The sequence below is a fragment of the Moschus berezovskii genome, chromosome 5, assembly GCF_049115385.1.
Source record: "Moschus berezovskii isolate FMDL1 chromosome 5, NW_MosBer_1.0, whole genome shotgun sequence".
NCBI classification, from domain to species: Eukaryota; Metazoa; Chordata; class Mammalia; order Artiodactyla; family Moschidae; genus Moschus; species Moschus berezovskii.
In genome coordinates this window covers 103,012,529-103,026,992 of record NC_142464.1, presented here as the reverse complement: position 1 = coordinate 103,026,992, position 14,464 = coordinate 103,012,529, and the positions used below count along the sequence as shown (strand labels likewise).

The following is a 14,464-nucleotide window of genomic DNA, read 5'->3' as shown; positions in this document are numbered from 1 at the left end:
GTAGCCCATGTTTTCTTTCAGGCACTTTCAAAGGGCATCTCAGACCCACAATATCTTCTAATGAGTGTGCAAGAAAACAGAGCTGCAAAATGATTAGTAAGGCAAGATACTGATGTCTCCCTTTTTATTTGAACATTAACTTTCCATTTTTTGGAGGTTTCTGAATTAACATTCAAAGATACTGCAAGTATTTAAGTGTTAGGAATTAACATATTATCAGTAATCTTAGGTTTAATAGCTGCTATCAAGCAATTTATTTCTAATGCACACAAGATAGTATGATAGCCTATGTAAAAGAAGATGGCCTGAATTTTGCCCTCAAATGCGCAAAAAGAATTTTCTCTTTACCATCCCAAAACAGTCTTTGGCCTTGCTGAATAATTATAGAGCTGTTATTTTACTGTGAAGCAAAATAAGCCTTCAAGTGTCCCTTACTTGATCTGAGAAGGTCAAATTCTCTGTCCAACAGTTCCTCTTCTGTTAACTTGGAGAAATTATCCTCTCCAAAAGGATTCCACCCTGACATATCAGGTGGGTTACTGATGTTCTTCTGATTTGTCATATTTGCAACTGCCTCTTTACCAGCAATTGACCTAGAGTAAAAATTAAAAGAGGAAAAAAAATTATAACTGAAAAATTTTAAGTGTCCTAGTTCATACTTTATAAATACTTGATAAAGCAGATCATTTTATTATGATGGAGGTGGTAGATAAGACATGCATTGGGAGAGGGACCACATGGGATTTGAATCACCTCCATAAAGGTCACTAGCTGTTCACCCTTGGGCAAGTTCCTTGACCACTGTAGGTCTCAACTTCCTCATCTGTGAAACAGAAGAAGCAGTATCTACCTCATAGGGTTACTGAGAAGATTAAATGATTTAATACATGTAAAGAGAACATAAATAAATATATATACATGAATATCTATATTCTAATTCTATCTAATAAGTCTTCAATAAATATTAACTATTATTATCATAGTGAATAAATCTTAAAGTGAAAATCAGTTGCCGTAACAAATAGTACCACTCTAAAATCACTGCTGAATAAAGTGATTTTATGTTCTGGTTGTGCTGAGACACCACAATAGCTTTCCTTTTGACAATAATTTTCCTTTTCCTTTTCTTAGCCTTAAATGCTGCTGGATGTTGCTAAGCCGTATTTGCAGACACCAGTTAGCAGAATTAACTGATGAAAAGGGAAAGCAGGACAGAGACGCACAGAGACAGAAGAGAGGACGAGTAAGAGAAAAGGGGGAACTCAACAAAAAGATGGGCTCTAAATTCAGGAGCCACTTAAATTGATGAAATGACTCCACTCCATGAACACCCACTCCCACAATGATTTCCTTTGTATTCAGTGGAAAAATACTTGCCTATTGGTACAATAAGAGGAGTCCATCATGGAGCCAACCTGAGCTGGAAGTGATGAAGAGTAGGACACTAAGGCTGGGGAGAACTCTTGAGGGGAGGCGAGATACTCTGGTGATGCCTGTGGTTGAGACTGCTGATGCTGAGCAAGCATCTGCTGCTGCAAGAAAGCCTGCTGATACTGCTGCATCTGAAACAAAACATGCCATCACACAAAACACGCTCAAGGGCACTAAGCACCATCAGCAGTGCACCTATTCACTTCACTCCTTCCTTTTCACACTGGCAACAAATCAGAAACCGGAAAAACCTTTATCTGAAGAAGCAGCTTCTACAGAACACTACAACAAGGTGAAATAAATCTATTTAAGATGAAGTTTAACTGGACTTACTGTAGTGATCATTTTGCAACATAGACACACAACAAATTATTACATTATCTACCTGAAACTAACATAATCTTATGTCAATTATACCTCGAAACTGTAAAGTTAGGCTCACCTAGCAGGATTCAAAAATTCTCCTTTAAATAGTTTAAGAAAAAAACAATACAGTAGTTTAAAGTCACTTGGTATGGTGGTTGCTAAAAGAAAAGGTCGAACTATTCCCTGAAGCAAATGCAATTTTCCTTTGGGCTTCCTTCCTTTCTTACTCTTTTTTATTCATTAGACATTTGTCAAATGAAAGAAACATATGACAAGATATCCTGGGTAAACAGTCATCTCCTTATACTATGAGATAAGAGAAAAATACTATTAGTCAATTATGATCTGCCAAATCCAGCTTAAACCCAAAGCAAAACTGCTTGAGCACACATAACTGGCTTTGATAAAATACATGTTCATTAATTAACTTGAGTTAATTCTGAATTATTAAATTCTAGAAAATACTATTCACCCTGTGAATTCCAACACTGGAGTGTATACTCTAACAGCAACCTCTAAAAGTTATGAAACACTTACCACTGCAGGATATTGTGATGCAGAAGGCTGTGGCTGATATACCGAATGCATTAACAACTGCTGCTGAAGCATCTGTTGCTGCTGCACTGCATGCTGATACTGCAATTTGAAAGACAGATTCAATATTACTCATGCCCTTTTTGTTCTGGAGCCTTTTATTCTGAAGTACTGATCCTACCATAACAATGACTTGGGTACTCAAGAGTCAAACACTAATGTGAAATACCTATAATCAGTAAGTGACTGTAACTTACATCTGCTTATTGGAACTGGTTTCAAAATTATCAATGCAACATAATAGATTCAACTAAAGCAATTTCCAGCACAGTTTAAGCATGTCTGGAAGAAACCTAAAACCATTTACTAGTTGATGAAGACCCCTGAAGTGATTTGTGTGCACGAATTATAACAGTAAATTCCCACTCTCCTCTGTCTCCCCTTCAATTGTATCTTCTGGCCATCCAAAGGCACCCCTATTTAACTCTTCTTCACTCTGGGTCTATCAGTCAAGAGCAGAGCACGAGTACACCCATAAGAAGTGTCATGCATATAACTGGCTCAAAAATAGTTCAGAAAATAATGGAAGGATGATAACAGTCATTAAATTTAAAATAGTGACACTAGAAATCTGCAGGTTCTGATGAGGCAAAGGACAGAATAGAACTTAAGGTCATTTTTTTCTATGTCCCTTCCAAATGCCGACCCTCATACACCTACACACATACATAACACACACATACCCCAACACAGGCAAAAAAAGAAAAACATAAAAATTTTTTTAAGAACAAGAACCCAAGACAACGCTACCTCTGAAAGCCTAGTATCACCTTTTCAACAACATTATTAGTCTATATATATATGAACTCAAAATGTAACTCAAAAGATACTACTCATCATAAATTGCAGTACTTATTTGTGGTGCCAAATGACTGGGTGAACATTCTTTGCTTCATAAAGCCACAATGAAGCCTATTTCCACAGAGCATTAAGTATCGCACAGAATGCAAATAAAATGCATTTTCTTTAATAAGCAGGAAACTAAGCAAACTATTTACTTCAGTCCACATTCAATGTATCCATGATACAGCTGTTATTTACAACTGGTGTGAATTTCACAGCTACAGAAGCTATACATACAAAAGATACAGATACTTCTGTATCTCAAGTAACAGAATCACCTGCTGCATATAAGCATCCTGAAGAAGCTGCTGCTGCTGGTGAGGATGACGATGCTGCAGATGAAGCTGCTGCAGTCTCCAGTCTCCCTGCTGTAGCTGCTGAAGGACTCGATGCTGCTGTGGAGGCTGCTGAGTGGGCCCCTGACCCAGTAAAGTCTCAGGGCCATTTCCAGGTTTCAGTGCTCCTAAAAGAGGTTTTCAAAAACTTACATTAACATAATCATGATTTCAAGGGGGTAGGATGGATAGGAAAATTGGAACTGACATATATACACTGCTGCTGCTGCTAAGTCACTTCAGTCGTGTCCGACTCTGTGTGACCCCATAGACGGCAGCCCATCATGCTCCCCCGTCCCTGGGATTCTCCAGGCAAGAACACTGGAGTGGGTTGCCATTTCCTTCTCCAATATGCGAAAGTGAAAAGGGAAAGTGAAGTAGCTCAGTCATGTCTGACTCGTAGCGACCCCATGGACTGCAGCCCACCAGGCTCCTCCGTCCATGGGATTTTCGAAGCAAGAGTACTGGAGTGGCTTGCCATTGCCTTCTCCGCATATATACACTATTATGTATAAAACAGATAACTAATGAGAACCTACTGTATAGCACAGGGAACTCTACTCAATGTTCTGTGGTGACCTGAATGAGAAGGAAGTCTAAAAAAGGGGTGATATGTGTATAGGTAGAGCTGATTCACTTTGTTGCACAGCAGAAACACAACACTGCAAAGCAAATATACTCCATTTCATGGAGTAAAAATTAAAAATACTCATGATTTCAATAAAACAGTTGGATTTCAAAACACTCATTTCAGTAGTCATTAACCAAGACATTTATATCCTTATTTTACAGAAACTTCCATATGAATGTAGTCTAAATGGATTATTTACTATAGCAAAATACTCATGAAAGTTAATTTTGTCAGTTACAACTCATGAACAAGTCACTATCTCAGAAACACATCATTTTCCACTTTCTCTCTCTCCATGGACACACCAGCCAGGCCAGTCTGAAATGTTCCACATTTCTCAACTGTATGATGCTCCATCCTGAGTCTGCATGTTTGCTGACAGGATTCTCTAACCAAAATGCCAGTTTCCATGCATTGCAACTGTTGTCATCTTTAAAATTTATCTCAAATCTCTCCTCCTTATTCTCTCATCTAAATCTTCTACTTGGTTTTATAACATTTATCTCAGCACTGCACACATTAACTGTTTACATGGCTATTTCCTAACTAGTACCCCTGAGAGATGGGGTGAAGACTTCTTTATTATTATTTATTTTAGCACCCCAAAGAACTTTTTATATAACAGATGTTCAATAAATGCTACTGTAGAAAATCTACTAACACTGGCTCCTAAATAGGCATTTATTTATAAGCTTTATAAACTGTACCACAGGAAAACCCTACAAATAAACTTCGGAAATAACCAAAATAGGATGAAATACACAACTTAAAAAGAGGAAATATAATATACGATAATTTCTATATTCTCTTCCAACAAGTTACTGTAAATTCAAATGTGACTATTTAATCCTAAGGGGGAAAAGGAGGGAGCGCGCAAGGAGAAAGAGAAGAACTCTTTCTCATCAATGTTAATGTCTTCAAACCTCCACAGGCCTTAAATATAACATCTCTAAAGATAGTTTTATGACTATTTCTAACTCTTCCAATTATAAGAAAATGCATGTTTAATTATTTTTGAAAATGTTTATAAAATACAAGGAATCTGTATGCACGTTTGGCCACTTGATACAAAGAGCCGACTCATTAGAAAAGACCCTGATGCTGGGAAAGACTGAAGGTAGGAGAAGGGGACGACAGAGGACAAGACAGTTGAATGGAATAACCGACTCAATGAGCATGAGTTTGAGCAAACTCTGGGAGATAGTAAAGGACAGGGAAGCCTGGTGTGCTGCAGTCCATGGGATCACAAAGAGTCGGACATGACTGAGCAACAAATCTTACAATTATAAGAAAATGTATATTCCTTTTAAATTATTCTTGAAAGAGTTTATAAAAATACAAGGAAGCTCTATGCACCATGCATACAGATTTATGCATAGCTCTCCAAAGTTTATTGTTGTTGCTACTGAATCTCTAAGTCATGTCCTACTCTTCTGTGACCCCATGGACTGTAGTTGGCCAGGATCCTCTGTCCATGGGATTTCCCAGGCAAGAATATTGGAGTGGGTTGCCATTTCCTTCTCCAGGGGATCTTCCCAATCCTGGAATCAAACCCATGTCTCCTGTATTGGCAGGCAGATTCTTTACCACTGAGCCACCTGGGAGGCCACCCCAAAGCATATTAAGTTTAAGAAAAATCAAGCTGTAGAGAACTGTATCTAGTATGAATACATTTGTGTTTAACCCAACATGAATTATTTATATCTGTGTTTATACACGCAAAAACATAAAAAGGACTGGGAGGAGGTACACCAACTGTTGCTAGTCTACTCTAGGAAGAAAAAGAATGGAAATATCTACAGTTTTCTGAATATTACTGCTTTGTATGAGTATTTTTTAAAATTTTATTCATGTGTTACTTTTATGCAAGATTTAATGGGAAAAGAAATCTTAAGAGATGTATACATACGGGGGGGGGGAAGGGGAGGTTGTTTTTTCCCCAACTTAATTAAACTGAAAGCATGTAAGAAGAAGAAGTGCTGCCCCTGACAAGGAGAGGCAGGCCTGACACCCCTGCATGGAGGATTCTCCTGATAGATGTTAACAGTTTTACAGAACACCAGCATCAGACAAGGTCATCCTGTGACAGTGATGGATCACGACAAGCCCACTCCATAATCATGTCTCAACACTGGCAAAATCAGGAACACTGTCCAAACCACAAAAATAACCAAACTTCTCTCAATCCTGACCAATATGACTGAATGCTGCTTCATTTCCAAATGAGGTTTTTCCATCTCTCCTTCTATATAATGATATTATACCCCTACCTCCCTCAAATTACTGAAAACAAGCCCAAACCCTTTCATAAGTCTTTTCAGACACTTTCTTAGTGAGATACTCCCACAGATTTCCAGGGTATCTGAGTAATAAAATTTATTCAAATATAAGTGTGTTCCTAGTGGTCTCTGGCTGAAGGGCTGAAATACATGATAGGTAAGAATAATAGCATCCCCAAACCCAGAAAGGTATAAAAAGGGAAATTAACCTTGAATGCTTACTATGAAGCAGAATTTTCCAAGATACAATATACTTTGTTATTTACTCTTTAAAACAGAATAGTTGTTTTCCCATTTTACAGAAGAAAACAGTGAGGCTAAGAAATGGTAAAACAGGAATTAGACATAAAGACTTCATACTTTCCTCTTTTCCCTTTTCCATAGAATATTCCTCCGTCGGGTATGCCTGATCACCACAGGCATATGTTACATCAGATAATATACTGTCTTCTTGAGCATATATTTTACTTAATAGTAGTAATAGTAGTTAAGAGTGAACATTTCTGAAGGGCATATTATGTGGCAGGCATTACAGTAAGCAGTCATTTAATCTTCACAACAATCCTATATTTTCATAATACATATGGGGCTTCCCTGGTGGCTTAGAGGGTAAAGTATCTGCTTGCAATGCAGGAGACCCAGGTTCGATCTCTGGGTTGGGAAGATCCCCTGGAGAAGGAAATGGCAACCCACTTCAGTACTCTTGCCTGAAAAATCCCACGGACGGAGGAGACTGGTAGGCTACAGTCCATGGGGTCGCAAAGGATCGGACACGACTGAGCAACCTCACTTCACCTATTACTAAAAAACAGAAGATATAGGACTGAAATTCAGGTTCATGAGACTCAACATATGGGTTTTTAACCACTGCGTGTGAGTGCTCAGTCATTTAGTCATGCTCGACTCTGCAACCCCATGGACTGTAGCCTTTCAGGCTCCTCTGTCCATGGAATTTTCCAGGCAAGGATACCACAGTGGGTTCCATCTCCTACTCCAACAGATCTTCCCAACCCAGAGACTGAATCCACATCTGCATCGGCAAGCAGATTCTTTACCACGGCACCACCTGGGAAGCTCATTAAGAGTATTCTAACTTAAAACATACTAGTTGAAAACAATTTTACACAAATGCTTTGTAAGGCTAGAGTTTCAAACTCCTCCTTTCCAATACAATACAGAATTTTCTATACTCTTTAACTTTAGTATCAACTTTGAACCCTACTAGTTGATGACGACTCTATGGATGAGCAAGTTGTGAGGTTTTTGTACCATACTTGATGCTTTTGAACTGTGGTGTTGGAGAAGACTCTTGAGAGTCCCTTATACTGCAAGGAGATCCAACCAGTCCATTCTAAAGGAGATCAATCCTGGATGTTCATTGGAGGGACTGATGCTAAAGCTGAAACTGCAATACTTTGGCCACCTCATGCGACGAGTTGACTCACTGGAAAAGACTCTGATGCCGGGAAAGGTTGGGGGCGGGAGGAGAAGGGGACGACGGAGAATGAGATGGCTGGATGGCATCACCGACTCTGTGGACATGAGTTTGAGTGAACTCCGGGAGTTGGTGATGGACAGGGAGGCCTGGCGTGCTGTGATTCATGGGGTCGCGGAGAGTCGGACACGACTGAGCGACTGAACTGAACTGAACTGAACTTACCTTTGCTAAGAACATTAGGAAAATAATTAGCTGAGTTTATTACACATTAGTAGCCTTATGTTTCTTAAAGTACTGTGTAATATACCTGCTTCACAATAAGTCTGCCAATAATTTACACTGCTAGGTAACCAAGACATAAAAAGTTTATGTAAATCAACTATAAAGGGGACGAGGGTGGCAGGGCTGTATTACCTTTTGGTCTGTGATTACCGAATTCACCAGGAGCAGGGACTTTAACAGGTGTTGCTGAACTTTGAATGGTCAGAACACTGGGAGTGGCAGTAGTAGAATTGGCCTTTGGTCTTTGCCTTGGTGCAATTGAGGTTTCTGTTGGTCCAATGGTGTCTGTTATTCTACAACAGAAGAAGACATGTCATTCCAAATACTGGCATTATTTCTAATTTACTATTTGTTCTATGAAGCATCTATTTCAGCAGATGCATATTTATTATTATTGATGATCTTGGCTTCTTCCTAAGTCTCATTATCAAGTATTAAATGTTAATAAAGATAAGGAAGTAAATGAAATAAAATGAACCAATTTCCTCAAACCAGATTGCTTCCACCACTCATAGTCTGCCACTGAAGCTGGTAGAAAGAGTACAGAATTGCTCTTAAGGAGATAAAATAAACACACAGAAGCCTTCTCAGTAAGGTTTTAGACAAAATTGAGGGCCAACTTTCTAAACCAGTCAGAAAAATAAAAATAAACAACAAATAACACTCTTCCTTAGCTTAGACTCTCGGCCTAAGAAAGAAAAGAATACGTCCTAGGACACATAAAACAAAAGAAACCAAAACTTTTAACAGGTGGAGCTACCGGTTCACCTTCAACTTCTTGAATCTTTATCTTTGCTTGACTTAAAACACTGAATGAAAATTATAGAACAGTTTTCACACTAGGACCTAGTTTAGGTCACAGATGTGAGTGATCAAATGTAAATCAAAAGACACTAAGTATAATCTGAGAAGACACTTCTCTTTCAAACAAAGCCACAAAAAATGTTTAACTTACATAGTTATCAACTCTGCTTTTTATAAATTCAATTCAAAAACTCATACATTTTAATAGGTCTAAGTTCACTTTTCAAAAGGACTGCAATAGTGCTCGCTTCGGCAGCACATATACAAAAGGACTGCAATAAAATCTCTTTAACAAGTTGTCAAATGATCTGACACTTAGAATTTCTCCATATGTATGATTCATCAAGCAGACATCTGCGGCATGTAGAGAAAGTCGTGTCTACCATAACAGATCTATAGATTTGTCTACTGCACAGATGTATAGTTCTCGCCTCTATCTGTAGACACCACAAGAGGGAGCCCTGTCAACAACTATCTTCTCAGAAAGAAAGGAAGTGAAATTGAATAGACTTTGGAAAATCATAGAAATACACTGCATATGTGCAGTTTTCTGAAAATAATATTTATGTTTTAGATGGAATGCAGATGATACAATGAAAACTGAACTAAATTTAAGGCAATAAAAGATCATAGGTACATATGACTAATTATCTCATTTAATCTAAACAAGTATTTATTGAGTTCAAACTATGGATGTGGCACTAAAACCCATGCTATATTCTCTAAACTCAAGCAATCTGGGGGAAATACTATATACAGACAGTAAAACGTCCGCCTACAATGCGGGAGACCTGGGTTCGATCCCTGGGTCGGGAAGATCCCCTGGAGAAGGAAATGGCAACCCACTCCAGTACTCTTGCCTGGAAAATCCCATGGATGGAGGAACCTGGTAGGCTACAGTCCATGGGGTCGCAAAGAGTTGGACACGACTGAATGACATCACTACAACTTTGCTACTAACCATTCTTTATTCAGTGGGTAGTATAGGCAAAGCCTCATCCTGCCTTGTTCTTATTTAATTATAAATCACTCCATAGAGGATTCACAACACACACAAGCACAACAAACCTCTAAAAATCACATCGAAAAGCTGTGCAGACTTCTCTGGTGGCTCAATTGTTTTGTCTAGCATTGCCTAATTTATTTCCCTAATGTACCAATATCTATTATACAATTACTGTTACTGATACCCTGCAAACATGACAGTACCCAGTCTTCAAAGAATTTATAGTCTACCTAGGAAGATATGGCACATGTTCATGACAATAAAACACAGGAAAAATAATTAGCACTAACACAAGTAATGTCAAGAGTTTGACAGAGGCGTTATTCTACCTTTAACCTAACATGGCTAGAGAAGGCTCAGGTGAGAACTGGAGGTACAAAAATAAATACAACTTCATCAGACAGTAAAAGATATTAAGCAGCCTCTGAAAAATGGAAAGAAAATGCCGGGATGAATTAGGCAAAGTGAAAATACAAATTTAACTGAAATGAAAAACTGAGTAATTACTGGTATCAACACTGCTCTACAACCTCATTCGCACTGCTGTAGCCGACACAGAGCTGATTTTTTTGTTTTGCTTTCTTTTCTTTCCTGCTAACCTGAACAATCTTCCTAAAATATAAACTCTCTCTTCTCTTAAAATCCTTCAGTGTTTCCATCTGCCAGGACAATGATTCTCAACCCTGCCATCTTGAAGATAAAAATCACCTAAATTTCACATGTTTAACAGTCCCAAGAGCAGATGCAAATTTTGGGGGGTGGAAGGGAACTTTAAAGAAGTAAAACAAAAAGTTCACAGATTGAAGGTAGGGCAGACAGATAATATTCATAAAAGTTTTAAAACATGTAAATAATGATACTGGCTATTTAAAGATTCCCCTTCCCCCCATTTGAAATATGCCTTTCACATAGGAAAAAAAAGACTAATTTTTTTATCATTTATAATTTTTCAAGTTCTTTACTGGTACTAGCAATAAAAAGTAAATTTATATTATTGACCAGTAAGGATCAATGAACCCTATTATTTAATATACATAATATAGTTTAACATACTATGAATAGCACTGTGAATTTTTGTTAACTATTTCATTTGTTTATAAGTATATAGCTATAGCTTGTGTCATGGTGAAAAGACATTCAAAACATTATTTTTCAACTGACTCACGCTTTTTAAAAAATTTATACTTACTTAAAAATTTAATCACTGACTAAATAATTATTTTAAAAGACAACAACAAAACTAGCTGACAAGTCTGACAATAATTCATAATGACCATTCAACTATAACAGCAGCTGTTAACTCCAGCTATATCATGAGTAAGACAGTCAGTCATGCTGGATCCCTTGCAAGTTAGATGTAACTTTACTCCTTTGTCTCTTACTCAAGAGTATTTTAAATTCAAATGAATGAAGATAATAGTTTTAGAGTGATGCTATATTTTTTTTAAATTAAGTAATTCCCAATTGATATTTGAACAATTTACAAATAGCAGATTATTTCTAACACATCTCACAACCAAGTTCCAAATAGCAAACTGACTACAAGGTTGAAAATTCACCTGCCTAAAAGCCAAAATCCAAATTTCTCAGCATGACACAGAATAAAGTTGCTCATGACTGACATTCACCTACCTCCTCAGCTTCATTTCCCAACCTCCTGTAGATGTGCCCTTCTTATGCTCCAGTCTCACAGTTTCACAGAGGCTGTTCTCACCTGAAAGATCTGCCTGTCATAGCTCCCTACCCATCACTCCAAGTGACTAGACTATTCATCCTTCAAGAAAGAGTGCAGCAACTCCCACCCCCAGAGAAAGGATTCCCCCGTGCTCCTGTCCTTGGTGCCCAGTCTTTCCCTTCCTCCGTTCTCACAGCTGCCTGATCACCTGCAAGTTGTTAACTGTTCGCTGGTGTATCTTCAATTGAATATGAACTCCTTAGAAATACACTGCTTCTTTTTCTTTGTGTTCTCCATATCTATATCCTGCATATAACAAGTGTGTGACAAATGGCTTTATGTATTTCATGTCAAAATACTTTGCATAAGTGAAATACAGAAAACAGCTGTGATCAAGAAATCTCCCCAAATATAAAACTATACCTGTCTGATAATCTAAAATGCAGTCCTGTCTATTCACTTTTAAACTCAAAAAAAAACGCATGAAGAGAAAAAGTTATCATTAATTCAACCATTACTCAAATTTAAGCCTTAATCTACATAATCTGGATCAAACACTAATGTAGTGAATACTAGAAAACTATTTAAAACACTGTAATATTCCACGGGTCTCAAAGAGTCAGACACAACTGAGAGACTGAACAACAACAAATATTCCTCTATTGGTCTTAAAAATGTTGCCACTGTAACTATTCATTGTAAATTACATACAGTTCTTCTTTCCGTAAATCAATAAAAGGTCATTACAAATAAAACATAATATTTCATAAATTAGTTGTCATGTGATGAAATAACAATAAGACCCACCTATAAGATGACCCAATGTAACATCACCAGTTACACAATCACTTCATCAAGGTGCAGAGGGAGCAGTTCAAGTGCAACTACTGTCAAACCCTATCATCTCATACAAAAAAGCTTATTTTGAACTTGCCGTCTCGACATCATACTACATGCAGTAAGAAATACAGTATTTTTTGTGGGTGAAGATGTTATTTAATCAATGACATCTGATAGGATTGAAAATGAGTACTATCCCCTCCCTCTTTTTTTTAATAAATGGCTTTTCAAATTTCAGCATAGCTTTGCCTACCTGGCTTTTATTTGGCTTTTCCTAGAAGCTGCTTCACTAGCAGTCATCGGTTCAGGAAGAGTTGAAGGAATAGGAGAATTCTTGGAAGAAAAAAATAAAACTTTTCATTTTAGTTTTCATTTCAATTGCAGAAAGTTTTATTGAAACACTATAGTCTTAAGAGCACTGTCTGTGAGAAAGTATTTCTTCACCTCTTCACCTTGTACAAGTTGTTGACACATATTTGCCAATCTAATCCGCAAATATCACTATGTGTTACACACAAGTGTCACTTTCTTATTTGTGTTCCAGAGAAACCCTTGGAAAATAAACAGAACAATATTATATTAGATAATATATATATGTATTATACCCACTTTACAAATGGGCAAATCTGGGGTATAAAGGATCACACAATGACTATTTTACACACTGGAAAAAGAAGCAAACACCAAGTACATGAATAAAGTGTTGTTTTACAGACTGAAGGTAATTTTCATGACATTGCTTGTCAAGTCCAGGAAACAACAGCAGAGGCTTCACTCATTTGCTTCTGCTCTCTAGTGTAAACTCTCTAGTGTTAAGTTTACAATAATGACTCAAAAAATGTCACAGTAACTATTCAATAAATGTTTGCAGAGTGAAAAGCTAAAAATCCAGGCAAATGTCAAATAAAATTCATTACCAGAATGTGAGCAATGACTTTCAGCTTCAACCAAGAATATATTACACTGACAAATGGCACCCCACTCCAGTACTCTTGCCTGGAAAATCCCATGGATGGAGGAGCCTGGTAGGCTGCAGTCCGTGGGGTCGCTAAGGGTCGGACATGACTGAGCAACTTCACTTTCACTTTTCACTTTCACACACTGGAGAAGGAAATGGCAACCCACTCCAATGTTCCTGCCTGGAGAATCCCAGGGACAGGGGAGCCTGGTGGGCTGCCGTCTATGGGGTCGCACAGAGTCGGACACAACTGAAGTGACTTAGCAGCAACAAGAGCTTCAAAAAACGAAAGGGAAAGGCACCAAATTCCTTCTTTTTTCTTACTGAAGTGGATTAAGTTATACAAAAAGGAAACCCATAAGAAAAAGTCAGGCCACTCAAGTTGAAAACAGCTTAAAAATCAGTGTTTGATTCTACACCTTTATTAAAGTTAGCAGACTTGAAACATACTGTTAATCCAATATAGTTAAGTACAGGGTGCAGACAACAGATAAAATTCAGAGCCTTTTAATCGTATCAACTATCATACATCTTCCCTGAACTACACATTGGGTTTTACAGTTATTATTTCTAATCTTCATAATTACCATCCTTGTTTTATAGAAAAAGTAACAAACATTAAACTTCCCAAAATATACAAAACCAGTCACTGAAAAAGACAACCGAGCCCAGCTCAGTTCAGTCCTTCAGTCGCGTCTGACTTGGTGATCCAATGAACTGCAGCACGCCAGGCCTCCCTGTCCATCACCAGCTCCTGGAACTTGCTCAAACTCATGTCCATAGAGTCGGTGATGCCATCCAACCATCTCGTCCTCTGCTGTCCCCTTCTCCTCCTGCCTTCAATCTTGCCTAGCATCAGGGTCTTTTCCAATGAGTCAGTTCTTCACATCAGGTGGTCACAGCATGGAGCTTCAGCATCTGTTCTTCCAATGAGTAGTTAGAACTGATTTCCTTTAGGATGGACTGGTTTGATCATGCAGTC

General features: G+C 37.9%; 1 protein-coding gene across 2 annotated transcripts in view; it reads right to left on the bottom strand.

The window, feature by feature from the left end:
* BMP2K (BMP2 inducible kinase) overlaps window positions 1-14,464 on the bottom strand; it is a 122,307-nt gene that overhangs the window by 25,521 nt on the left and 82,322 nt on the right. For both annotated transcript variants that reach the window (XM_088836415.1, XM_088836416.1), the window contains exons 9-14: window positions 12,778-12,857; window positions 8,332-8,492; window positions 3,513-3,697; window positions 2,335-2,433; window positions 1,378-1,562; window positions 436-593 (exon numbers count right to left, since the gene is read on the bottom strand). In XM_088836415.1, coding sequence (XP_088692541.1) covers window positions 436-593; window positions 1,378-1,562; window positions 2,335-2,433; window positions 3,513-3,697; window positions 8,332-8,492; window positions 12,778-12,857 — 868 coding nt within the window. The remainder of the gene's footprint in view (window positions 1-435; window positions 594-1,377; window positions 1,563-2,334; window positions 2,434-3,512; window positions 3,698-8,331; window positions 8,493-12,777; window positions 12,858-14,464) is intronic.